The 25,599-nt window shown below is 54.5% G+C and overlaps 1 protein-coding gene across 1 annotated transcript in view; it reads right to left on the bottom strand.

Annotated features, from left to right (window-relative positions):
* Positions 1 to 283: 283 nt before the first annotated feature.
* The window catches only part of CHSY1 (chondroitin sulfate synthase 1), a 46,438-nt gene continuing 21,122 nt past the window's right edge, over positions 284 to 25,599 (bottom strand). The window contains exon 3 of the mRNA XM_045825097.1: positions 284 to 3,237. Coding sequence (XP_045681053.1) covers positions 1,645 to 3,237 — 1,593 coding nt within the window. The 3' untranslated portion in view covers positions 284 to 1,644. The remainder of the gene's footprint in view (positions 3,238 to 25,599) is intronic.

The following is a 25,599-nucleotide window of genomic DNA, read 5'->3' as shown; positions in this document are numbered from 1 at the left end:
ACAAGGTGAACGGCAATTAGGTGGCGCGGCAGCATTTCCCACTGCGAGCCCAGGGTTGTCACAGCGGGTCCTTGCCGTCATCACCCAGGAGGCACCTGCCCCGGGGGTGTCACTCGTGCCCGCAGAGCTCGCTACCCGAACTGCAGTCCACGTGAACCTCCCCCCCAGATAAACCGAGAAACTTGATGGCTCCGTGTTTAAAAGCTGGTTTTACTCTCCAGATGGAATGCGGTTCTTCGGCTGAAAGAGCAAGAAGGAGACAAAACCATTCTGAAAACGCCAGTTGAAAAATACTGTTCACTGGTTTATTTTTCCAAATGAGCGACAGGCTATTTACAAATGAGCAGATCTCCAACGATGGATATTAACATGGCAAGTCTATGACTGTTTGAAATCTAAATGGAAAAAAAAAAAAAAGTTTTTTTTTGTTTTTGTTTTTATTAAGGCACATTTGATCCGTGAGCTTAAAACAAACTTTCTGGTATAATGAAAGATTCATTTTACTTTTGTTCCTAAAACACGTGAGCACCAAAATTGTCAAAGAACACTTACTTAATATTTAGTAAAACAGGAAGGAATGTAAAAAAAGGAGGTGGGGGCGGGACAGGGGAAGCGTTTTCAAAAGGAAATCTTTGGAGATCAGTTTGCTGCAAAGGAAACACTCTAAACGCACTCCCGATACACATAAATACTAACAACTAACAGGTACTGGAGAAATGGCAGGTCTCTAAACAATGAATATTAAATAAATTAAAGGTATTTCAGATACAAAGGATAAAACAGACGGTAATTAAAGATGGAAAGGGCTAGCGCCACCAAGGTAACACAGGATGAAGAGAAGAAAAAGCAAACACATTTTTTTCCCAATACTTTCATGGGGGCAAGGGGGTTGGTTGGTGGGGTTTTTTTTTTGCTTTAGTTTGCATACATCAGATTTATTACCTTAATTCTTCTTTGCCACTCAACAGATTCATATTTTTTATCCTTGAAAGAGAAGGGTCAGGAAGAAGGAAAATGCCGAATCCTTCTGGGAGCGGAACGCGCCAGGCCTGCACAGACCACACGAGTACCAGGGAGGCTGCACCACCTGATGGCGCCTCCTCGCTCCCCGTGCTTTTCAAACCTCCGGGGACCTCTCCCGACGACGCGGGCACCGCTACTGCCATGTTTCCTTATCTGACAACTGGACCGCACGACGACTGAAACAAACTAATGGTAAAGAGAGACAAAAGGTAGAGACTGTGCATTGTTAACAGTTGCAGCGAGACGGTGCTTTGCCGCGGTAATACTTTGCAGGAACTCCCATTTTCCGCCCCCGGACCGAAGCAGCAGTGGGCGGGGCCGGCGAGGCCACTCGACCGCCCGCCACGTGGCCTCCCTCGGGAACGTTTCAAGTGGCGGCCAAGCAGGTCTGCTGCAATCGGGTTCAGGGAGGGACGTGTGTGTTCGAAGGCAAACGGGATCACATTACTGTTGTTCGGAAAGCTCATCCCCAGAAGGGGTCCTTGGTAAGAAAGTCACGTGTAAAACATAACGCTTTTGTGGGGGGGGGGGGGAGGGCTTCCCAAAAACGGACCGTACAAAAACGATTTCTGCAAAATAAATTAGATTAATTAAAAACGTCTCGTCCAGCGGAGCTGGGCGTCAGCCTGTCCTCGCGGAGCCGTTGTTGCTGCTGCTCCTGCCGTAGCCCGGGTCGTTCTTCTCCAGCCACATCTCGGCCAGCTGCTGCGTGGACCCGTAGGTGGAGGCTTTGGACCCCACGCACATTTTGTACTGCTTGGGGTCGAGGTTGGGGTCGCAGAAGACGGGATGGTGGATGTGGACGACGCCCACTTCTTGGCTCCTGAACGTCTTCAGGCCGGCCTGGACCACCTTGTTGAAAAGGTCCACGTCCTCCAGCCCCCAGCCCTGGATGGAGACGTCGAAGCCGCCCACGCGGACCAGGTCTCCCTTGTAGATACAGGTGATGCCGAACCCGTAGTTCCTCCAGAAGCCAGTTTTCTGGGTGAAGGCGAAGTGGTTCTCGCTGGGGGCTTTGCCGCCGTACACGATCTTTGGGTCGTACTGGCTGAAGATGATGGGGAAGTAGATCTGCTGGCCCAGGACGGTGTTGGCGCGGCAGCGCTGGAGGAACTCGGCGGTGAAGACGAGGTCGACGTCGCAGAAGAAGAGCAGGGACTCGTTGCGGAACTGAGAGGAGCCCACCTCGAGGGCCAGGGCCCGGGAGAACTCGCCGGACACGGGCAGGATCTGCATGTCCGCCCGCGGGTACTTGCTCCGGTAGTCCCGCATGAGCTCCACCTGCTTGGCCTTGTCCGGGTTCGAGTCGGAGTTGAACAGCAGGACGACCAGCTTCACGTTCTGGTTGGGGATGAGGCACGCCTTCTCGAAGTTGCCCATGAACCTGGCGAACATGTCGAAACGCCCCGACAGGGGGATGAGGATGTTGATTTTCGGCTCTTTGGCTTCCCGGCGCTCGCTCTTGGCGCCGGGCAGCTGGAAGGGCACCAGCCTCTTCAGGGAGTTGGAGAGGAAGGACAGGGAGCCGGACTCCTGGTTGATCCTGCGGGCCAGCTCGGCCGCGTCCAGCGCCTCGTGCTCCACGAACTGGATCCTGCTGAAGCTCTGCTGGAGGTAGGCGTGCCTGCGCACGGGCACCGTCATCTTCTTGCCCTTGTGCTTCTTGTACAGCAGCAGCAGGTCCAGGATGTACTCGGCCCCGTACATGGGGTTCACGCGGCGGTAGCCGTACTGGATCTCCTTGAAGTCGATGACGCGGCCCCGGGTTTTGGCGTTGGCGTTGATCATCTCCATGACCTGCATGACGATGTCGTCCAGGGCCTCCCGCTGCGCCGAGTCCATGCCCCGGCGTGGCGGCTGGCCGTCCGCGGCCGAGTACAGGTGCTTGCCCGTCAGGAACTCCCACTCCAGGATCTCCTCGCGCTGGCGGGGCTGGAACCTCATGAAGGACGGGGGCACCCCGAGCTGCAGGTCCTCCTTGTGCGTCTCCGTGTTGCTGTACTTGCTCATCAGCACGATCTCGCGGTGCAGCTGGATGGTGCGGTGGCGCAGCTCGGCTATCTTGCGGCTGAGCACGTAGCTGTGCAGCCGGTACTGGTAGGGCGGGCTTTTGTTGGGGTGCAGTGTGATGGCGCGGTGGATCTTGCTGTTGTGCAGGTCCCTGATGTAGCCCTTTTTGTTCTGTTCGTAATTCTCGTAGAACAGCTGCTGCATCTGATCGGAGGGGAGAAAAAAGAGATGGGCTTTTTAGTGCTATGGGATGGAGCATCTCTTTATTTTTCTATTTCCATATGTACCTGCATACTTTGAGACCTAAATAGGAGAAATCTTTCCATAGTCACAGCCACGGCAGACCAGAGGCCCTAGGGGAAGCACAATAATTTACAGCAGCCCACAGGGATTAGGAGAGTTGATTTAAGAGCTATAAACTGTGTAAAGGAACAGGGCTTCCTCAATACCCAGAACTGGCCAGGATACTTCTGCAGGCAAAGAGAGTGAGGAGAAAGGTTTCCTGTGGAGAAAAGGCATTCACATTGAAAATCCCTTTTTTAAAATGATTTTATTTATTTATTATCACAGAGAGGGGAAGGAGAAAGAGAGAGAAGCATCAATGTGTGGTTGCCTCTCACATGCCCCCAATGGGGGGACCTGGCCTGCAACCCAGCCCTGTGCCCTGAGTGGGAATCAAACCGGCGACCTTTTGGTTCGCAGGCTGGCACTCAATCCATTGAGCCACACCAGCCAGGGCTGAAAATCCTTTCAATGACGACTTGTTCCTACAGCTCGTTTTGTGTGGGCAGGAGCGGGTCTGCCTGCTCAGCACCAGGCCACCAGCACAAAGCCTGCGTGTGGGGTGGGGGCTCAGGACACCAGGCAAAGGGCAGGCCACGCCAGGGGACCTCACTTCCCACCCAGCTCTCCCTCTGTCCTGTGACGGGGGTTTCAGGGGGACGGACGCCTGAGGTCCTTCGGCCGAGTCTGTCTGCTCCCCCAAGTCAGACAGAGAGCACACTTCACTCCCTGGGACGGACGTTCGGGCAACGGGGCGCCTGAAGGATGCCTGCGAAGCCTTGCGGCGTGAAGAGCACAGCTTTGCAGAGCAGGTGAAAACAGCGTCTCAGGTTGGCACCCGACAAATCAGTCCTGTTCCATTTATGGCCCAGTTTTACCTTTTGTTCGTATCGCTCAACACTGACTCTTGAGGGCAGTGACGTGGACTTGGACCGAGTGGTTTACTTGGCTTCGGACCCCTATTTTTAAGTTTTTTAAAAAATTTCTGAGCCACTGCAGCTAACATAATAACACAAAAATCACAGATTAGCACTTTCACAACCCGTTTCCTACACCATACGACAAGGTACCAATAAATAAAGCTAGAAAAGAGTATGCAGGAGGGAAATAACGGGCAAAAATGGCCTTGAAATGTACAAAAAGGGAGCCGGGGACGCCAGCCGGGTTCCGCGCTCGCTTCCCACTGGGTCCTCACGCGGCTCTGAGAGGGATGATCGCCCCCTTCTGACACGAGAGAGGAGGGCTGTTCTCCAGCAAGAAGGGAAGCCCCTCTTCACTGCCGCTCCAAATCTGCTCGGCCCCGCCCCCCGACCCAGGTGCGCATGTGCACACCGGGGAGCGGCTCCTCCCCACGAGAGGACCGAGCGGACACCCTGACCCGGAAGCCCCCCAGGGCCGTGGCCTTCATCGCCAGGGCCTGGCTCCGCGCCGGACACGTTCTGGGGTGCGCGATGGACAGCTGATGAGTGAATGGTAAGCAGGCGAGTCGCTCAGCACAGCAAGTGTCGAGAACCCGCTGGGCGGCTTCGCTGGCGCAGAGGGGCGCGCACGGCGGCGCAGGGGACGGGGGTAGACATGGCCGCACGCACTTGGGAAAGAACGCACAGGGGCAGGACCGGGTTCCTCGGACCGGGACACGTTTTACAATATGGAAACTGGCAGCACATTTTGAAGAAAAATAATGCCTTTCCAGACTCAGGAGGCAGTTGCCCTTTGTTACTCCCCGGAAGACCGAAGAGATAACGGCACGTTTTATTCTTGGCTATCGCGGCCCCCCCCCCCCGCCCCCCGCAGAGGGGACGGCGAGCTCGGATGTGCGCGCTCGGCGAAGGCACGGGCCCCGTGTCCCCTGACATTTTCGGAACCCGTGGCTCGTCCCATCTCAGAGGCTGCCTGAGGCCACCACCTTCCCAGGGACGGAAGTCCGGGCCAGTTCACCTGAGACGCAGGGCGTGTGTGCTGAAGACGTCCATGAGAGAGCGTCCCGGACCTACAGGCTCGTCGGAGCCTCCCATGCCGGGAACCAGGCAGAGCGGCCACGTGGAACTGCGGTCAAGTTCCTGTCGGCACCTTCTGGCCCAGCTCCACAGGTCTGGTTGAAAGGAGTGTTGTGTTAATATATATACATATTTTTTAACCAAAGAAATCTACCGCGAGACAAAATTAAGTGTGTGTGTGTGTTTGGGGGAGGGAGCACATATTTTATTCAAAATGAGGGCAGGTCTATGCCTCCACGGGCCAGTGTCCCCCCCCCCCCGCATCACCCCAGAGCGTGCACTCAGCACACTGACGGTGCCACGGGGCACGTGTCTCAGACAGACAGGCCACCCACCTGACCGACTGGATGGGGACATGCCTGCTCTGACTTAAGGAAAATCTAAACAAACAAAAAATATTTTTTTTAGCTTTTATTAAACGCATTGGGGTAACCCTGGTTAATCACGTTTTATAAATTTCACGAGTACAACTTCATAATATGACAGCTCTACACTCCATTCCGTGCTGGACACCGAAGTCCAATCTTCCGTCACCGTGGATCTGACCCCCTCACCCTTGTCCCCCGACCCCCCCACCCCACCCCGGAAACATACTCTGCTGTTTCTGTCTGTGAGTTTGGCTTTTTGTTTGCATGTCTGTTCATTTGTTGCTTTCAGTTTTATACCCCACGTATGAGTGGAATAATATGGTTCTTGTCCTTTTCTGTCTGACGTCTCTCGCTTAGCGCAATACTCTCGAGAGCCACCTGTGTTGGTGCAGATGGCAGTGTTCCATCTTTTTTATGGCCGAGGAGTGTTCCACCACATACGTACGTCCCGCATCTTTACCCACTTGTGCACCGAAGGTTGTTTCCACGCCTTGGCCAGTGTGCGTAGCGCTGCAACAAACATGGGGATGCACTTATCTTTACAAGAGTTTTTAATTTTTTTTTTGGTAGATAGTCAGAAGTGGAGTTGCTGGATCGTGTGGCAGCTCCGGTCTGAATCTTCGGAGGCATCTGCCCGCTGTGTCCACAGTGGCCGCACCATCTTCCAGTCCCGCCCACGGCGCACAGGGGCTCCCCTTCCTCCCACATCTGCTCGACACTTGTCATCCAGGCGGAGTGTCAGTGGGGCGTTCAGGCCAGGTGAGGGAAGGACGGTCCAGAAATCACCTGTGGCTCACGAAAGGGAGGCGGGAGGGGCACAACAGGGAAGCCGGCGCTGGGTGTCTGGCCCTGGAGTCTCTGGCTCCCCGGCTGCACCTCCGGGGCAGCCCTGGCTGTGGGCCGGGAGTGCACAGCACCCCTCAGTCCGCCACCCCCGCTTTGCACCCACATCCCAAGCTGCCCCTCCCACCCACCCCTTCCCACCGAGTGGGCTCAGTGCTTTCGGACCTCATCTCCGCCTTCGTGGGACTGTGGGTGCTTGCACTTGAGTTCGGAAATCCTTCGTAAAATTCCTCAGATTCTCTTTCTTGGTTTGTTGTTTACTTCGACAGGTTTCTAGCTTTCTCTGCTGTCGCTTGGGTTTCCCTGACCTTTTTGCTTTTCTTTCCACACGTCCGGCTGGTGGCAGGAGGTGTGCTGGGGGGGCGAGATGATGTCGACCACTTGGCTCGTGGGCACTCGAACGAGAAAGGGCTGGATCGTGAGGCTGAACACCCGCACCTCCCACCTTCTGTCCTTCCTGCTGTCCTGTTACGGCGAATCTGCTGCCAACGACGGCGTTGCCCGTGACGCAGGTAAGACTTGATTTCTGAGCTCCGGGCAATTTCCTGGATTCCACAGGATTGAAGTCGCTAAGCCTTAAGCAGTATGATCGGTATGATTGTATGACTAAGGCAAGTGTTTAGTGATTTCCTGGTTACAAAAATGGAACTACTGTTTCTCTGGAAGGAAGTTTACAATGTAACAATTTAAGAAAAATAAAGCTTAAGAAAGGTTAAGAAAATAAAGGTTAAGTGAAGACTCTACGGAGACATTAATTACTTTTATGCTGATACTAAGTTGTGAGACCTTGCTCAAGTCACTTGAATTTGCTGGGTCTCAAGTTTTCTGAGTGACAGAATGACTGTTTCGTGTTAGAGGTTCCTTCAACATAAAGAATTTTAAGATCTCATGTGCTGACCCTAGGACCAGACACCCTGGACTCCCAAGTCTTGCCCTGATGGTGTCCCTCTGCCCATCCTTAAGGATGTGGTTGGAGGCGTTACATTATAACACTAACGGGGCTCTGCCCTCACTGGGTCGAATGCATCTGCAGCACAAGAGAGTGTTATTCACATGTGTTCCCACGAACTGTTTCCAGCCTATAAACGCAAACCTCCGAATGTGCTATGAATTAAAGTGGTTTAAGGATATGAGATCCGTCACAGTTCATTTTAATAACTGCAGGGGCATCACAAATAGGTAAAGTTTTTTTGTTATAAAGCATTTCAGTAATCCCCAATGTGGCATATTCTTTGGGAGAAGATCACAAAATGGGAAGCTGAGAAGTACTACAAAAGAAGACACAAATGAAGACATACGGACCATTTAATCATCATGAGGTTTTTCCTTGCTTTTAACACAGGGAAGGAGATTTTCTGAGATGCACTCATGGCCATGGGTGGTTTCATTTAGTATCCGGTGTCTGTAAACGAGCCCTTTTGTTCTAGAAAGGACCCCATGAGTCTGGGACTCCGGAGAAGCCGCCTGCCAGCCCCCCCCACCCCAATTCTGTGAGCTATCCCAGGACGCCAAGTCATTCCAAGGCAAAGCGGAGGGGGGCTCATAAAAGTCAGGGTCACACTATTCCCAGGACCGGCTCAGCCCAGCTGGGAGCAACCACTCATGCCCCATAGCTAATCTCCCGTGAACACATGCCTTCCACGGTCTCCATTAGCAAACGTCCTTCTCCTTCCGGCGGGGAAGCCAACACTCCCATTAAAGCCGTGGTTCTCCCTGGGAACCGCCTGTGGTCAGGCCCACCATGAAATCCACGTCCCAGCCACCTCCACGGACTGTCGCCGCTCCAGCTCGACATCTATTTCTAATTCTGATTCGCACGGCACCACAGTGCGTTGTAGAGAATCTGTTCTCTTATCTTTTGGTCCCGGAAACGACCTTGAAGAAAACACAGCTGCCTGAATGTCGGGAGACCCGCTGTAGCTGGCGGTAGTTTCATAACAACCATATTCACGAGTTTTAAGTATTTAAGTCGACGTTCTCATGCCCCTGTTGGCAGGGATTCCATATAATCGACTGCATGAGGACCTTCTGAGATGCGAGAGGGAATCGGTTAATGATGAGGCGGAGGCCGCGAGCGTGAAGTGGGCCTGTCCCCGGCTCTCAGGGCCCGTGGTGACCCCCAGATGTCCCTAGGAGGTCTCTCCTCATTAGTTTTGTGTGGGCTTTGCCAATTTCCATCCAATTAAGCTCAAGGATTAGCGGCTTTGTATTTGAAAGACCCCATTCAAAAAAGTAAACTTTTGTGGCAATTAAGCTGGGTCTCTAGTGGCGAAAATGAGAACTGTCTGTGTGTGTCTTGACGGGTTAGTGTCAAATTCTGCAATCCAGATGCCTTTCAGGAAGGTCTGATGCATTTCACAATACACTGAGAACGAAGCGTGGCAAAGGGAAACAAAAACCGCCGGTAGGAGCTCCAGCCTTGCACACACGACCGTCTGTGCAGCGATCAAGTGGAAATCGAGTTTGCAGGCGAACGTCGGTGATCTGCGTGGCCGACCGTGGCAGCGAAAGGAGAGAGCCCAGCACCATGGCAGGAAACTGCCTAAACCCCCCTCCCTGCTCGTTACCAACGTGTGGCCTGGGGGAGTCACGCCGGCTTCCCGGCCAGCACCTGCTCCGGGTCTTCTCCCATGGACATGCCAACTCGGCGGCACGCCGAAGAACGAATGGGTGCGCGCAGGACTATCTTCCGGCAAAGTCCTGCGCAGACGTGGCCCCAGAGACCGACCGCTCACGTGAAAGGCAGGGGAACCTGGAATGGGCTCGTACGGAGAAGGGAGGCGAGGCCCGCACAGGACGTGAGGCCCGCGGGTGGGCGCCAGGGCCTCCAGGCAGGGTCTCTGTAGAGGCGTCTCACTGACTGGCCAGCAACGCAGGCGATGTCGTAGCGCGGGTGACCGACATCTCCCGGAAGCCGACAGGCCCTTCCCATGCGCCCCTTCCCTCCTTCCATCCCATGAGGCAGTTCTAGGGCTTCCCGCATTTTAGAAACTGGGAGGCTCGAGTTTCCAGGTTTGGCAACGTGCCTGGTGCCCCACTGTCACTCGGCAGCTGGACCGGAGCTGGCCCTCAGCTCCGGTTCTGGGCCCCTGGAGGGGGTCCCCCCTGGGCAGGCGCTGCTTAGGGCACGGGGCACACGCTGAGGCCGGGAGCCCCAGGCCAGGGCAGTTCACTCGGAACCGGTAACGCGTGAGGAAGCCATGGGGGCAGACAGTGGAGAGGGGGTGCTGTGGTCAGACCCCTGGGTGGGGGATGGCCTGTCTGCCCAGGGGGACATCTGAGCAGAGCCTTAGGGACGCAAGGGGTTACAGAAGAGGTTGTGCTCTCTCTAGAACATTCATTTCTTCATCAAATATGACTCACCTACTTAGTGCAAGGGCCCCACGTGGGAGCCAGGAGCAGGCCCCAGGGCTGGGCCCCCTGGCCTGGAGCTCTCTGGCCCTGGCAACCTGCGCACCCTACCGCTGCCGCTTCCCCACGCCGCTCACGCCGAGTGTGTGGCATGGCCACTTGGGAGTCTGGGGTTAGATAACGCAGGGTGCTTGCGCCCTGCGTGTGTGTGTGCATCTATATTGACAGCATAGCCCAGAAGAAAAGTTTCAAAGCTAGAAACATCACCCCCCACCCCCTGCTCCCGTGTCTTCCCGAGCAAGTGTGTCAACCCTGTGGAATCCGATTCTGGTCAGAGACAGCACCAGTGCCAGCAGGAGAGCGGGCAAGTCCCTTGCTACGGTGGCACGGCACAGACATTCCTGGCGACAGCACCATTTTCCACACTGGGGTGGCGAGGACTTTCAGGAACCGTCACTTCCCGAGAAAACCCGCTCTCCTGGCCCCAGAGAGCACAGCAGGGCCCCGCTGGCTTGGTGAGCAGGTGCGGGCACCGAGTCTTGGCCCTGGGGGTTGGCGGCGGGGGGGGCGGGCAGGGTGCCGGAGAGCAAGGGTCACTCCAGGGAAGGTGTCTCCTGCTCGGGCACTGGTTTCCACACCTCGCTCTCCACCCACTTCCTTCCCCTCTGCTTACTGACAGTCAGCAGCTGGCAGCCGCCCCGCCTTGGCCCAGCCCCAGAGCGGAGCGGGATCCAAATGCCCGCCTGGCCGTCTTTTCAAGTGGAAATGACTCACTAGAACTGAGCAACTTCCCCCCAGTGCCCTCCGGATGCAGCGACTGCGCCGTGGGCAGGAAAGCCATTACTGGTTCCAGTCCTTAAGTCATCTTCTAAGTTAGCAAAGTGGAAAGAAAGCCATTCCGACATAGAGGCGCGGATGACTTTTGTTTTATTACTTAACACTTACGCACGGGCTGCAAGGACTCGAAACTGAAAGTACACAGAACGAAAAAGTTCCTTCAAGGAAAGGCCAGCTCAGCTCTTTAAATGGGTGTACTCCCCAGATGTCACAGGGGGCGGCTCGGAGGAGAAGCAGTTAAGCAGGCTAGGGGACACAATAACCCGTTCTCACTAGGGCACTTGAAATGACCTCTCGGTTAATCTCGCTCTGAGCCCCCTAGGGACTACGTAGCCACTGGCGTTGCTCCTATGTTCCTTTCCTCGTCTCACGTTCTGCACCAGTAAACGCAGCTAAGAAGCACGCACCAGGGAAAGAACCGGGAGAACTGCCTCCAGACATCAGCTGCAGTGGGGTTTCCATCGGTCACAGCCGGGAAGCCGGAACTCTCCCCCGCTGCTTGGACCGGAGGATCACCGCACACACCAGGGCCCCCAGCCCCCGCAGGGGAGCCCCGCTTTCTAGTCTTGCCTCTGTTTCTGACTCCAGTCACCGCCCCGACGGTGTGTCCCTGTGGCAGGCTGGGACAACCCAGGAAGGCGGGGGCGGGGGAACTCCTGGGGCCTGTACGAGGCCACGATTCTATTTTTAAGAACACGCTTCTGAAAAGGCTGCCGAGAAAGATAAGATCTCCTCTATTTCTTTGCCTCCGCGCTTCGTGCAGAGTCCCTGGTCTGCGTCTTCTAAGGAAGACGGGCTACCGCGAGATAAAGGGGGCTTCTTGGGTCAAGTGTACACTCAACCCACTGCATGTCGTGACTCTGTACCGTCAGCCATGTGATTCTGAAAACGCCGTCTTGTAACAATATTCTGATCATGTATAATTACGATTTTTAAACTTTTATTGCAAAGTAATATCCATTCATTACAGAATGCTGAGAGGATTAAGACTTGCTTATAACATTGAAATAGTTTGGTCCTAAGGTACACATTCACACCTAAGGTAAACAAGAAACTTCCATACACTGCAAACTACAGTGCTCATAAACTTCCTGGCACAGTAAGTCCTCGTTAACACCGTTGGCAGGCCCCGCAACTTTAAGCAAGAGGACGCATAACAAAGCCAGTTTTATCACAGGCTAATTGATACGAGCAAGAATCAGAAGTCCCTGGAGGTCACCATGAAACGACATTGAATGGGACGATGTCAGTCGAGGACCTGCTGCAGACCACAGCTGGGTAGCACTGCTGCTCCTGACCATCTTACCGACCGGAAATAGTTAACAGCACGACCTGAAGGAAGCTCTGAGCCACACTACTCCTTGTTGGCCAGGACCTTAGCCAAAGAAAAAGAGTAACGTCGTATAAGCCACAAGAAAAGCAAACACTGACATACTCTCTTAACCCAAGTTAGTCAAAAGAAATTATGTACAAAGACACCAAGCAAGTGTATGTGTGAAATAAGCATACTCTGTAGCTAAACCACGTGACACTTAGGAAGCCCCAAAAGGACGAGCTACACTAGAAGAAACGGAAACTCCTTTCTTTCCCAGCCTCGAGGCCGGGCCTTTCCTAAGGTCCCATCCGGATGGTGACCCGTCCTGACGGCAAGGCCGGCAGCCACACCGCGCTGCGACGCTGCATGGCACAGGAGAGCGGGAAGCCTCACTACCCAGCGCGCATGTTCACCGACAGGAAACAGGACATCCCAGGTCCAAGGGAACGTGGATTCCATTCTTACTGCCCAGCAAACTGCCTCAGGGTTCAACGGATGTCAAAATCCTTGAGAAACGCCCACTACACTGGAATGTCACCAAGGAGTATGACAGGTAAACTCTAACACTGTAAACTACAGAACAGTTAGCCCGCATGAGCGATACAAGCCGCCAGTTCAATGGGAATGCCCTGGTTTCTTTTCAAGTCCATTGTCTTACTCGCTATCAATGTTACACTGGGTGTAGGTGACCCTAGCGATTCACCACAATCCCCAGGCATATTCCCAGGACACAAAGAAGCAATGCATGTTTAGTTTTAATTATTTAGTCTTTGTTGTAGCTTATCCACAAATAATGTATCTACGCAAGTACTCAAGAACCACGAACGTTGCTTTAGTACTTCCCAAAGGTGGTGGCATTATTGCAATTTGAGATTCTCCCTCAAATCACTGATACGTTCTGACAGCAAGCCCATTAACCATATTCCTTCTTTACACACCAGGTTAAGTTTGATAACTAATAATGAGGACTTCCTGTGCTCCCCAAATGCCAGCTTAATCACAAACACACCCCCAGGGTCGGTGTTAGGGTAGGGCAAAGCTAAAATCTGTACAATATCCGCTTGAAGGGAGAGACCCTCGGGGAAACGTCCCATGTGGACTGATCTGTGACGTTTCATACTATGTTTTGAGAATGTTCCCAAGTCCTTATGTCCTTTTATTTCAGCCAGAATGATTTTCCGGGAGAGCAAAACATGGGTGGAGTACCTACAGACACCCCAAATCACGGCATTTATATAAATTTAAATTCCAAGGGCACCGTGCAATGCGGCAAACACAAAACCCAAACCCAGACTGGAACACACGGAGGACCAGTGACTAACAGGCAGTGGTTCTCGCCAGTGGCAATGCTCGTCACCAGCCTGATCGCTATCTGGATCTCAAGCTGGGCGCTTCTTAGCCCCCGAGGTTATTAAACTGCCCTGGGCATTTCTGTTTCTCAGTGGTCCGACCTCAGTGCACCGGCGTGGTTCCCCAAAGTGACGTTCAGCCGCCCGACGCTTGTGACCTGGGAAACCGGAGCCCAACTCCACAGGGCAGTTAGTGCGCTCCGGACGGAAAGACTTCTTCCAGTCCTGTGGCACAGACAGTGTGACCTGGTCGCCATGGTGACAGACGAGGGCCTGGCTCTGGCCACCGCCCCTGTCCAGTTAGGTGTGACCCACGGTCTCCGATGTGCGTGGGGCCAGGCGAGCCCCCCTCCTCCAGCTGGGGCCTCGTAGAGGCTGCCCGGCTCCCCGGCGTGGGCCCCACAGCCACGCCATGGTGGACGGTGCACAGGCGACTCTGGGGAAGCAGAACAGAAAGGCTGGGTCCCCAGACGACCCGAGGGGTGGAGTCCCTGCCACCCCGGACAGTTGTCACTGGAGAGAGACATCGCCGTCGACCTACACGGCGGGTCTCGGGTCTGCTCGAGCGTGTGGCCCTTGCACGTCGTCCATCGTGCATCTGCCCGCTGCAGGCAACGCCCAGCCGACGACCAGACCTCGATTTCAGCGCCACTCTGCGGGGCAACCTCTTACAGGGAAGGTGGGGCGACACCTCCTCTCGGAGCAGCGCTGCACATTTCATTCTGCGTAACCTCGCAGCAGCCCTGACTGTGACTCCCACTTGACCGAGAGCCGGCCCGCCTGACAAGGAAACGGCGAGTGGGGACCCGAAACCCTCGTGTCTGTAACTAGAGCAGAGGCTGGTAAACGCGGGCCCTCGGGCTCCAGCGGGCGGCCACTTGCTAAAAGTACTTTTGGAGCAGAGCCACGCTCCACCTGTCTGTGGCTGCTTTCCCTGGGACGGGGACCCCGGGGCCCACAGAACCTAGAACACCTCCAGTCTGGCCCCCGACAGGAAAGGCCCAGGGGCCCCCAGATCAGAGCCCGAGTCTGCCCCGAGGCCCCCACTTGCTGAACGTCGGCCAGGCGCGGGCAGACTTGGCCGAAGCCCAGCCCACTCCTAAATGGGGCGGTCTCTCCGTCCCTGCTGCCAACCCACCGCGCCTGACCAGCTCAGGCCGTCTTCCCCCACCCAAGACGCCCTGCGGAAGCCGCCCCTCGGGCTCCCACCTTCGCAATCCTAACAGAAGCCCTCCACACAGAAGCCGTTGCAAAACGACAGCTTTCTGCTAACTTCTCCAAACACACTGGATTCCAGCTAGAGCAACGAACGCCGCCAGGAGCCGAAAACCCCAGGCATCAAGTCCGGCCTGCCTTTCCCTTTCTCGGTGCGCGTTTGACCTCCTTCGGTTTTGTGCATGAAAGGCAGCGTCGGGAGACTAAAAGCAGACCCGGGACTCCCCGGCATAGGGTCCCCCAAGCCCACACACAGCAGAGCGTGCTCACCGGGTCTGCTTCTAGCCCTCATTCCAGCTGCATCAGCAGCAGGATGCGAGTGAGTCCCAGTGGCGCTGGGAAGCCTTGCTCCGAAAAAATGAGGGACCGGGCAGAGGGGCTTCATTCACATGCGTCCGTTCACACCCCGAATGCTCGGAGAGCCCCCGAGACAGGCCCGGCACAGCTGTCCGGCTGTCGATTCCTGCAGAGCGTGCAATAAATACTGGCTTAGCTCCAAATGCTCATCACCCTCGAGGATGAATTAAGACGAAATGTTGTCATCTGTGATCATTTCACGAGCCACCTTACTTCCGAAACTCTCTTTTTGATTTTTGTAAGTTTCAATGCAAAAAGAAAGAAAGAAAGAAAGAAAAAAAAAAAAAGCTAGCCACAAGCAAAATGACCGGGGTGTGCTGTGCCGGGACAGCGAACATGACTGGTCAGTAAGATGCAGAGCGGAGACGCGGCGCTGGGGCCTCCCTCGCCTGCCACGGGCCGCGTGGCTTCGCACAAGCCTCGGTTGAGCTGTGAAGGGAGGGGGCCGAACACGGGCCCCCTGCAGGGTTGCAGCGCTGGGCAGATGAACAGCGTGAGCGAGGTTAGTGCGGTCACCTGCAGGCTATTCCCAAGGACGCTGCAACAGGCACGGACGAGGGTGCCAGGCTGCCTCCTGCCTCCGACCCGTACCCCGGTCGCTCCGACACGCCCACTCCTGTGCAGCCCACGGCCAGGCTCCCAGCTGCCTCTGCCCCTCCACTGCCCCCACTCCCGGCTGCTGCGGGACCCTCTCCCGTCTTCCCTGTGCCCTGCCTCACCTTCCCTTAGTCCTGTTGGGCTGGGCTCTCAAATGTGGAGCTCTGGTCGAGTTATCCACTGGCCAGCAATTCAGTCCACCCCTAAGGACGGCCCTGGGTCACCCCAGGAGCCCCTCCCGTCCCAGCCACCTGCAGCAGGTCCAGCCCTGTGGCCGCCCTGCGGCAGGGCTGGCGGGGCCCCGTGTACACATGGAACCTCTGGCTTGGCCGGCCTCCCTGGGTCCATGCCGCCCGCTGGGACTCAGTCCTCCCCGGGTCTGTGGGGGCCTGGGCGCTGTGCGTCACCCACCACCCCATGCCCGTGGCCCTCACAGGCTCTCCCAGGGTGTGCCCGTAGGAAGGGGTGTGTAGAAAGGGAGTAGAAAGGGAGAGTTCCCCGACTCCTGTGACTCTCCTCACGGGGCACAATGCGGAAACACCCGAGTTCCGGGTGCCTGCCCCGGGCAGGACCCACGGCGGGCAGAACACCCAGAGGCTGGTGTTAGGAGGAAGGGACCTCAGGGCGACGTGACTATACTATCTCCCACAGCCCCAGCCTCACTCCCCAATGTCCTTCTGGGGCCAAGCCGATGCATTTCATGGGTGGAGCAGGAGGCTGGGTGGCGGGGAGGGCGGGCAGGGAGACGCCGAGTCACAGGAGGGGACCCTTCCCCAAGGGAGGCCGCAGCAGTGTCACAGCAGGGAGAGGTCAGCAGAGCCAGCGGCAGGGGAGACGGGCACTGCCGGGCAGCCGTGGTGGCCCCGGGCTGGCAGGGGCTGTCCCTCCTCAGAGACACCAGGCGACCCAGATGGAAAGGAAAAGACAGTCGCCTCCTACCTTTCCTGACTTGAATCCAAGAGCGAATGGAAGGCGGCCTTCATGCCCTCCCAGCGGGGACCGGAGGGATCAGAAATGGCCTCAGGTCCGTGGCACGCCGGCCAAGGGCCATCTCCACCGCCAAGGATAACCCTTGGGCCTCTGACAGCACTCAGCTTCCATTGTGCGCTAATGCAACAGGTCTGCCTGTGCTCCACCAGCCTCAGCCACTCCAGAGGCTGCCCATGGCAGGCTCCCACCTGCCCAGCCGGCGGGGGGCGGGGGACGGGGTGCAGGCTGGGAGGGGGCAGAGGGAGCGGAGGGCCTTGGCACCTGTGACCCCAGACAGCACTCCCTGACCTCAACCAAGGAAAAAGTACCCAAGGCATCAGTGAGATACACTGTTTCTGTCCTTAGACAGCTTTTCCTCCTACCAGCCCAAACCAGCAATGATTTGGGGAGAAATACCAGGGTTTTGGGGTTTATAGTGCACAGAGACCTAGGTTCCATGTCTTTTAAAAAATCCCCTTTTATTAGTAGCAGTGAATATGCACGAATAAAAAGCATGTGAGGACAGGATTGAGTAATGGCTACTTTCAAGTAATGGAAACAAGCAAAATCCCCTCAGATTAATTTCAGTAAGAACTGTTTACACCTCAAACCAGGCTTTAAAGTGGAATGTGCTGGGCTCCACCAGCCGCCGAGAGAGGGGAGTGTGGGGCGATGCAGAACACCTAACAAGTGACCAACAGCAGAGCAGACACCCAGGGGGCCCCCGGCGCTCCCTTCCACTGCGCAGGTCCGAGCCAGACATCCGGGAGTCCGGGATGACACTCCCGCCTGGTGTGGTTACAAATACGCCCCCCCCCCCCCATGACCAACGTCAGAGCAGTCCAGGTAAGAATCACAGGTAGATGCTAAAATCAGTGGACGGCAGTTAGCGCGGGAATAGGAGCGCTCCTGGTCCCACAAGGTGTCCCTGCAAAACAGGTGCCGACTGCAAAGGGAAAAACAGTAGTTTTACAGTGAAAGCTAGGCAATCCAAGTTAACCCTGCCCACTGAGGTCACACTGACATCACGTGCCTTGTGACGGGACACCCTGAGAGGGACGCCTGCCACGCAGCCAGGGACCCTGAAAAATAACTGGCCGGCACTTTTTTGACAATGTCAAGGTTGTGAATGGTAAAGGCAAGGTCAAAGCGAAAGGGCACTTAAGGAGGTCTGTCCACTGAACCCTGCGTGTGATCTCGGACTGCAACCTGGAACACTTGAATTCTTCTCTCCCACCTCTCTCTCTTTTCACGGTGAAAGACGCTATTAGAAGCTGGGAAACATAAACAGAGTCTATAGATTAGATAGTAGCACTACAGCAACATTAACTTCCTGACTTTGTCGCACTGTATTTATGTAAGTGAAAGTCCTTGTTCTTAGGAACTACGCACTGCAAGTGTTTCAGGGCAATGCAGGGCGCTGTGTCTGCAACTTACTCTCACGTGGCTCAGGGGAAAAAAAGTAACACAGGGACAAAAGTGATAAAGTCGGCGCGGCAGATGTTAACGATCAGGAAGTCTGGGTGAAGGGTATTTGGGAGTTCGTGGCACTACTCTTGAAATTGTTCTAAGTCTAAAATTATTTAAAAAAAAAAAAAAACTACCCCAAAAGTGGTTAAAACGACCGCTCAGTGACAGTTGTTTTGCAATCCTCCATCGCCAGCACATGAATCATGAAATTATGGTAAGAGATTTCTTAAAGGCCTCTTTAGCTGTGCAGGGAGATTTTCCTAAGTAGAAAGCAAGCAGCTTTTAATCTGAAATCTGTTCAATTAAAGCTAAGGTTTCAATATTTCATCTTTTGGATCCCCACCCCCCCTTTCCTTTTTTTATTAAAGGAATCCACACAGCAATCCCTCATTATACTCTTTGAGGTTTCCTGGACAAAAACCTGTTACTATTTCTGTCTGAAATTCATCCTCTCTGCCTGCTGTGCTGTGGGTATGACATCAGCTTGTTGCAGCCGACAATTTGCAGGGCCTCCGAGTCACCAAACCACGGCACAGCGCGATGACTCCGAGGGTGAGGGGGCCAGCCCCGACTCCCAGAGCCAGCAGACTCACCCGCCCTCGAAGTAGGAGCGTGGTCCTTACGTCTCCCCTTGTGGCGGACAGGGCAGCTGCCAGCCACACAGGTCCCACCCAGCTTCCCGACAGCCAGCGAGAACGCACAGCTCTGCCCATTTTGGAGCTCTTCGCTGAAAGAGACATACGCAGGCCTAAAGGGACCCTGATAACCCCACTGCTACAAAGCTGGCGTTGCCATGGCCGACTATTAGTGGTGTTAGCCGTTCTGACTCGTACACACACAACCCCACACGTTGACTTTGCTCAAAGTGATGAACTTGAATTTTGAATCTGGCTTAATAATTTACAAGGGCTCCCAAGCCTCTGGTAATAGGTGCTACTTTCTATTCGAAGTGCCTAGAGCTGGTGCCATGTGCTCCATCCTTAAAATGATAGTATTTAAGGGCATTTGATCTCGGAGGTAAGTTACATGGTGCTTGCCTGATAAGTGAGAAGTTTGATTTCAAAACCAACCCCAGGCTGGCCGTCCTTTCTCTCCCCCCACCGGGCAGCCTCTGCGCAGAGGCGAGAGCTGGGGAAGCTCCGCCGGCGCAGCCAGGCTCTGGCAAAAACCTAACAGGCCTCAGCTCAGAGGAACCGATTCCCACATGTCAGCTTTTAGGGGGTGGGGGGCAGGAGTGCGTGGAGGGTCTCACCATACCCCCGAGGGGAGCGGCGGGCGGGCCCTCTCTCGGTGCGAATTCACAAGCGCCAGCCAGCCAGCCCACCCACTCCTGGGATGGCAGCGGCGATGGGGACTGGCTTCCCGGGAAGAAGCTTTGGAACAGGGACACACGTCACTCGAGGAACGCTGCCGAAAACGAGCGCTCACGCAGCAACACATCCGTGGGAGGATACGGAGCTCGCGGGAAGTGAGGACACTGGGAGAGCCGGGAAGGTGGGAGAGAGGCGGGGGGCTGGACCGTGCCAGCACGCCAGTGCCGGTGCCGGGCAGGCAGGGACAAACCGCACCTGATGACTGGGGGGGGGGGGGAGCACGGGGGCTGTCCCCCTGTTCCCCACACAGAAGCACCCCCAGCTCAGCAGAGGGACTGTGGAGCGGCACAGCCTACAGCAGTCCTCTGACAAGTACTCCAGCTCTTTCCGCATCTGTCGTCTTAAAGGGCCACACAGAACTGTATTGCACCCTACGATCTCCGTGTCTGTCTCGGCGTGTAAAGATGTCTCTCCCTCTCTTGAACCTTCGGGGGAAGGAAATGAACGTTCTGGAAACGTGAGCCGCTCAGGACCACTCCAGCACATGGACACAACACCTGGGTTCCCTTCTGTAGCGGCTCGGGTCTACCATAAAAAATGTTCCTTGAGAGAAACAATTCCAGACAAGAGAGAAAGCAAAACCAAAAGCAAAGAAACAAACCTAAAGCAAGGGGGGAACTAAACCTCAACAAATCTTGTCTGCTTCTTGGAATTAGTTAGTCCACTCCTGACAAACGTTTTAATGTTAGTGTGGCATTTACAGTCAAAACGAGAAAGAAACCACTCACTGCCTAAAATGGGAATAAAAGGCTTTTCTTCTACACTTCATTTTTGGAAACAACAACAACAAAAAATCTTTGGCTGAAAGAAGAGGAAAGAGTTACACCCATAGAAAACTGCAGGACGGGAGGAATTAGTATCACCAAGGGCTTCTCGACACTGCCAGCTAACAACTGTGTTTAACAATTACTCACTCCGGCTTTCGGAGGACAGCCTGTGATTCTAGCTGGCTCCACTGCTGTGCGCGCCAGTACTTCATCTACTATTTCACGTCGCTGTTCGGGGAAATCCTACTTAAATCTCAAGGTCCCTTTATCACAGTCCCTCCATGTGTGAATTTATCAATCATTTATGTGCCTGCTACATTAGCTTCTGGAAGGAATACAGACACCACCTTGATCACGTGATCGAGGCTAACACACCAACAACAGAACAGATTGAAATTACAAAGTGTTAGAATACAAGAATGCAGTATCACTTCTGTGAGGTTCCTGCCCCAAATGTGCAACCTAGATCTGATCACAAGGAAAGAAAAAACAAATCCTAACTGATGGGCATTCCACCAGCCTGTACCTGCCCAAAGTGTCAAGGTCTAGAAATCAAGGAGCCCTGGCTGGTGTAGCTCAGTGGACTGAGCACCAGCCTGCGAACTAAAGGATCACTGGTTCGATTCCCAGTGAGGGCATAACATGCCTGGGTTGTAGAGGCCAGGTCCCCAGTAGGGGGTGCGTTACAGGCAACCACACATGGATGTTTCTCTCCTCTTTCTCCTTCCCTTCCCATCTTTCTGAAAATAAATAAATAAAAACCTATAGAATAAAAAAAATCAAGGAAAGGTGGAGGACCTATTTCCAACTGAAGATGACTAATGAGACATGACACTCTAAACTTTGAAAACTCCATCTATTTTAATAAAACTTCAATTTATACAGATTTACATAAAAAATAACAGAGATAAAAACCTGCATATGATGTAGCCTTTTCTGTTTCAAGGGAAAGGGGGATGAAGTAGAAACCTTCGTCAGTCATACTTAACAGCCTGGACACTGTCAGACAAATTCGATGTTCCATTAGGGGGAAAAAACAAAAACAACAACAACAACAACCAAAAGCATAAACGTTCAACAAAAACCACAAATACAAAATCAGTTGCTATGCAACAATAAAGACCGATGTTTGCATCAAGTCAACAAAGGAGAAGAAAAGGCAGTAAAAATCAACCTTTCTATATTGTCTACTTTAAATTTCCAGGATAGCTCATTTTCCTTTATCTGTCTATCTGTCTGCCCAACCAGCCATCCCTCCACCTACCCCATCCGTCATGTATTCACTCGACTATCAGACTATGCATCAGGCAGCGCACTGAGCACTGGGCGCGCTGGGAACCACACTTGGATGTCACGGTCAGGTCTAATTCCACAGCTCTTCACACTGATACCCCAGCAGGCCAGCGAGCAGTAGGATACACTGCCTATTGCACGCACCCCAGGTTTCTCGCACCTGAACAAGTCTGAAGTCAGCACGTGACTGATCAGTGGTAAGAACGCACCGGCCCGGCCCGGCCCGGCCAGCGGGGGCAGCATTCTCTTTCTCAGTGGTCCATAACACAGCAGGGCTTCTTACAATGGATCGCCACTTAGAACAGAACACGGCTAGGTCCCCACGGCCAGGGGCCCACTGCCCGACTCAGCACGCTCTGTCTGAGCCCGAATTCCTATACTTGGCCAAACAAATCATGAATCTGCTTGCTTTTCACAGCTCTTTCAAGTTTCGAGCTCAGAGGAGAAAAGGACTTGGTGATTCCCTCGTCCGAGGGGAGGGTGCGGCTAAGAGGTAGATTGCAGCCCCCCCCCCCGCCCCGCCCGTCTCTGAGCGGAAGCTGCTCAGCAAACACCTTCGATAAGACTCCAAGATGCAGCTTTGCAACCGCACTGAGAGACACTGGAGCCTGCGCTGACTCCTTCCACGGTGTTTAGTGACCAACAAGGTCATCGGGGACATTCAGAGCCCTCACTCCACCGCACATGGAGTGACTCTGACTCGCACAGGTTCCCGAGGAGGAGTCTCAGGCCGTGTGAGGCGGGCACGGGCGTCTGCCCTGGAACCGGAACCAAGACATGGTGGACATCGTTACTCTCTTCCTTGTTACCACCTTACGTTATGGGAAATTCAACTTTTCCATGAAAGGTCTATTAGTTCACTTGATAGCTAACAAGGGGAAAGATTTTTAAAAAAGATTATAGAGAGAGGGGAAGGGAGGGAGAAAGGGAGAGAAACATCAATGTGTGGATGCCCCTCGTGTGCCCCCAACTGGGGACCTGGCCCACAACCCAGGTATGTGCTGTGCCTTGGAATCGAACCGGCGACCCTTTGCTTTGGCTTGATCTACTGAGCTGCACAGCCAGGGCAGATTTTTTTTTTTATTAAAACATCAAGGCAACCTGAACAGAACAGGCTGCAGGAAGGAAGCCCTTGTCCCCCGAAACCAAATCCAGCCAGCTTGGCTCACCCATCTTCCCAGTGCAACTTCCTCCTGCTCCGGCCACACTAAGCCACGTGTAGTTTTCACAGCACGTCAGATGGTCCCACATCCCTGTGACTTCTCCCTTACTCTTGCCTTTCACAGGTACCCCAACCTTGTGGGGTGGCACCATCCCCTTTACTGGGTCACCCCCGTGGGCTTCTGTCCCCCCTCCCCCGATGCGTCCACCGCTAGCCGTCTGTTTTTGGATTCCCAGAACACCCTGCTCCGGGCTCCGGGTCCTCCCTGGGGCGTGGGAGTGGTTAAAAACACCCTCTCGGCTGGGGGGTGCTGGGCTTCCTCAGGGCGGGGTGCTCGTCTTGCTCGCCTCGGTCCTCTGCCTGGCTAAGGGGAGAGCAATGCTTTTCGCGCCGACAGCAATCTGTGCTGTTCCCACGAGGCAGCAGAAATGCCACCGAAGGAAGTCCAGCCTCGGCCAGAGGTGCCTTCCGTTACGCCGGGCGCACCTCGTTCCCCAGGAGGGTGGGGCGGGGGTGGGGGGAGCAACACACAAAAAACGGGCTTGCTGGGGGCCGGCGGGACCAGAGAGAGCTGAGGAGAGCCCGTTCCCAGGCTCTGCCGTCTGACAACCTTCCGCCTGGCCACTGGTTCCGAGCCTCGGCTCACCCCACTCCCGACCTGAACCTCCCGACCTCCTCCGGGAGGCCACCCGTCCCGCCAGTCCGGGGGGCAGGCTGCCTGCTCCCGGGGTGCACAGCCCTCAGCCCGTGTCTTCGTGGGGGGGGGGGGCGTGCCAACCCGGGAACTGATGGAGCGGCGACCTCGCACAGACATCAGCGCCGCTGGCGGCAGCTGCAGACACGCAGGACACTGTCGGCTTTCCTGGGCGTCGGGTGAATTCCTGCAGCTTACACATCAGGGCCTCTCCCGTCAGAAAAACCCCGCAAGGGCAGGGACCCGTGCAGGTTACTCACCTCACCGCCCTGCCACGGGGCCCCCCATCTGAGGGCAGGTATCTCACGAGGACCTGCTGGACAAACACGTCATGAACAGCTCATGTGTGCTTCTCTGAAACGTTCTCGGCGCGTTAATGTTCACCCGGGCAGGACGCGGGACACGTGGAACCCGACTCCCTTCCTCAGGCTGTTCAGACTTGTCCTGGGACCGTTTGCTGTTACTGTTAAGTGCTCTGTACTAATATTCTAGACACCTGAGGCACATGAGCAAGCGTAAAAAGAACAGGGGGGAAAAAAATCAAACCCAGCCTCAGAGGAGATCAATTCAATGAGTTTCCATAGCCTCATTATAGTCAAGCAGAAACCTGTCCAAGCTCAATGTTACTAACAGGCAAGAACGGAAAAAGCCACCTGCCGAAATGATCAACGGTGGGAAGCACGGGGGCCAATGGAAGCAGATCAGCCTGGACCGAGCTCTGAGGGAGGCACGCACAGCCCTTCCTAAAACGGGATGGCGCAGACCCAGAGCGCTGGCGGCACCAGCTGCTGGAGAGGATGACAGCCTCCGGCACCTGGCATGGCGGCGGGTGGGGCTGACACCCCCCACGGCCACCGGGGGCACCGTTTGGCTGTTTCTCACAAAGCTGAACATTGTCTTCCCACACCCAGTCCGACAAGCTCATTCCTAAAGATTTTCCCGACTGACTTGAACAACTTCTGTCCACACAAAATCATGCATGCAAATGTCTCACTAAAGACCCGTGAGCTGTCCTTCGATAGATGAATAAACGGTGGTGGCCCATCCAGACAACGAAACAATATTCAGCACTAAAAAGAAACTGAGCCCTCAAGCCAGGAAGAGACGTGGAGGAACCTGGCAGGTTTAGCAATCTGCATTATAAAACGCCAGCAGGCGCCCTGGGTTGGCGCCAGAGCCTGACGCCGGCTGAGTTCTGACACAGGAAGTGGGCGGGGCCTCGGGCTACGCGGTGCTCCGTTGGGCCGCTAGCCCGGGAATCGCTGATTTAGGCAAACTGCAAAATGGGCGTGGTCATTACGGAGCGCGTCCCGTGCCAGGTGCGCACCACTACACACTGAGGCTTTCCCTCCCCCACGTCGGAGACGCAAGAGGCTTCGCACCACCTGCCAGTACGGACTTGTCTCCGAGTTCTCTGCTCTGCTGTCCCCACTGCGCTGCAAACATGTCGCCAGAGCAGGCTTTGCTGTGTCTCCAAAGGGCTGTCACCTAGCAGGCAGGCACACAGACCGTGTTTTTCAATGAATTAAGCTTTTTAAACATGTAAGTGTGTTTGCATCATGTGGGGTACTCAATTTGTATATCCATGTTATTCTAATAAAAAAGTGGTAAGAATTTAAACCATCATAGAATAAATTTATAAAAGTCTAAAAAGCAAACAGGCAGGCATGTCCTGAGTGGTACAAAAGAAATAACTATCTATTTTGTGTAAATCACATCATTGTGGAAAAAAAAAAAACAAGTCTGCTTTTAAGATGAGTGTGGCTATGGAAGGGGAACGCACAGATGTTAGCTTGTGTGAAAGAAAAAGTAGAACCTCCAGTATTTGTCTTTCTTCTTCTTTTTAATCCTCACCAGAGGACATTTTTTCATTGCTTTTTAGAGAGGGAGGGAAGGGGAGAGAGAAACACTGATGTGAGAGAGAAACGTCGATTGGCTGCCTCCCGTACACTCCCCAACCGGGGATCATACCAGGGATCAAACTGGCAACCCAGGCATGTGCCCTGACCAGGAATCGAACCTGCGACCTTTCAGCTACAGGACAATGCTCCAACCGACTGAGCCACACTGGCCAGGGCCCCCTCTTGGGCCCTGCTTTCTTATCCCTGCGAGTGTTCCCCGAGAGAAGCCAGAAGCGACGCCCTACAGGGTTAACCACGATGACGTGATCGAGAGCGCTGGCACTGGACTGCTGAGTGAACGCTGAAAGATTCTTTGTAGCCAGGGAAAAGTTTTGCTGTAATGGAACCATTACAAATTCTTACAGTAATAACATGGTACATTATAAGCTTGCTCCGATGATAAGCTCTTTATGAGGGCTAGAAGCC

Source organism: Phyllostomus hastatus, unplaced genomic scaffold, assembly GCF_019186645.2.
Source record: "Phyllostomus hastatus isolate PE091 unplaced genomic scaffold, TTU_PhHast_1.1 phas_scaffold_555, whole genome shotgun sequence".
Taxonomy (NCBI): Eukaryota; Metazoa; Chordata; class Mammalia; order Chiroptera; family Phyllostomidae; genus Phyllostomus; species Phyllostomus hastatus.
The sequence above is the reverse complement of the archived record's forward strand: the minus strand, read 5'-3'. Positions and strand labels throughout refer to the sequence as shown.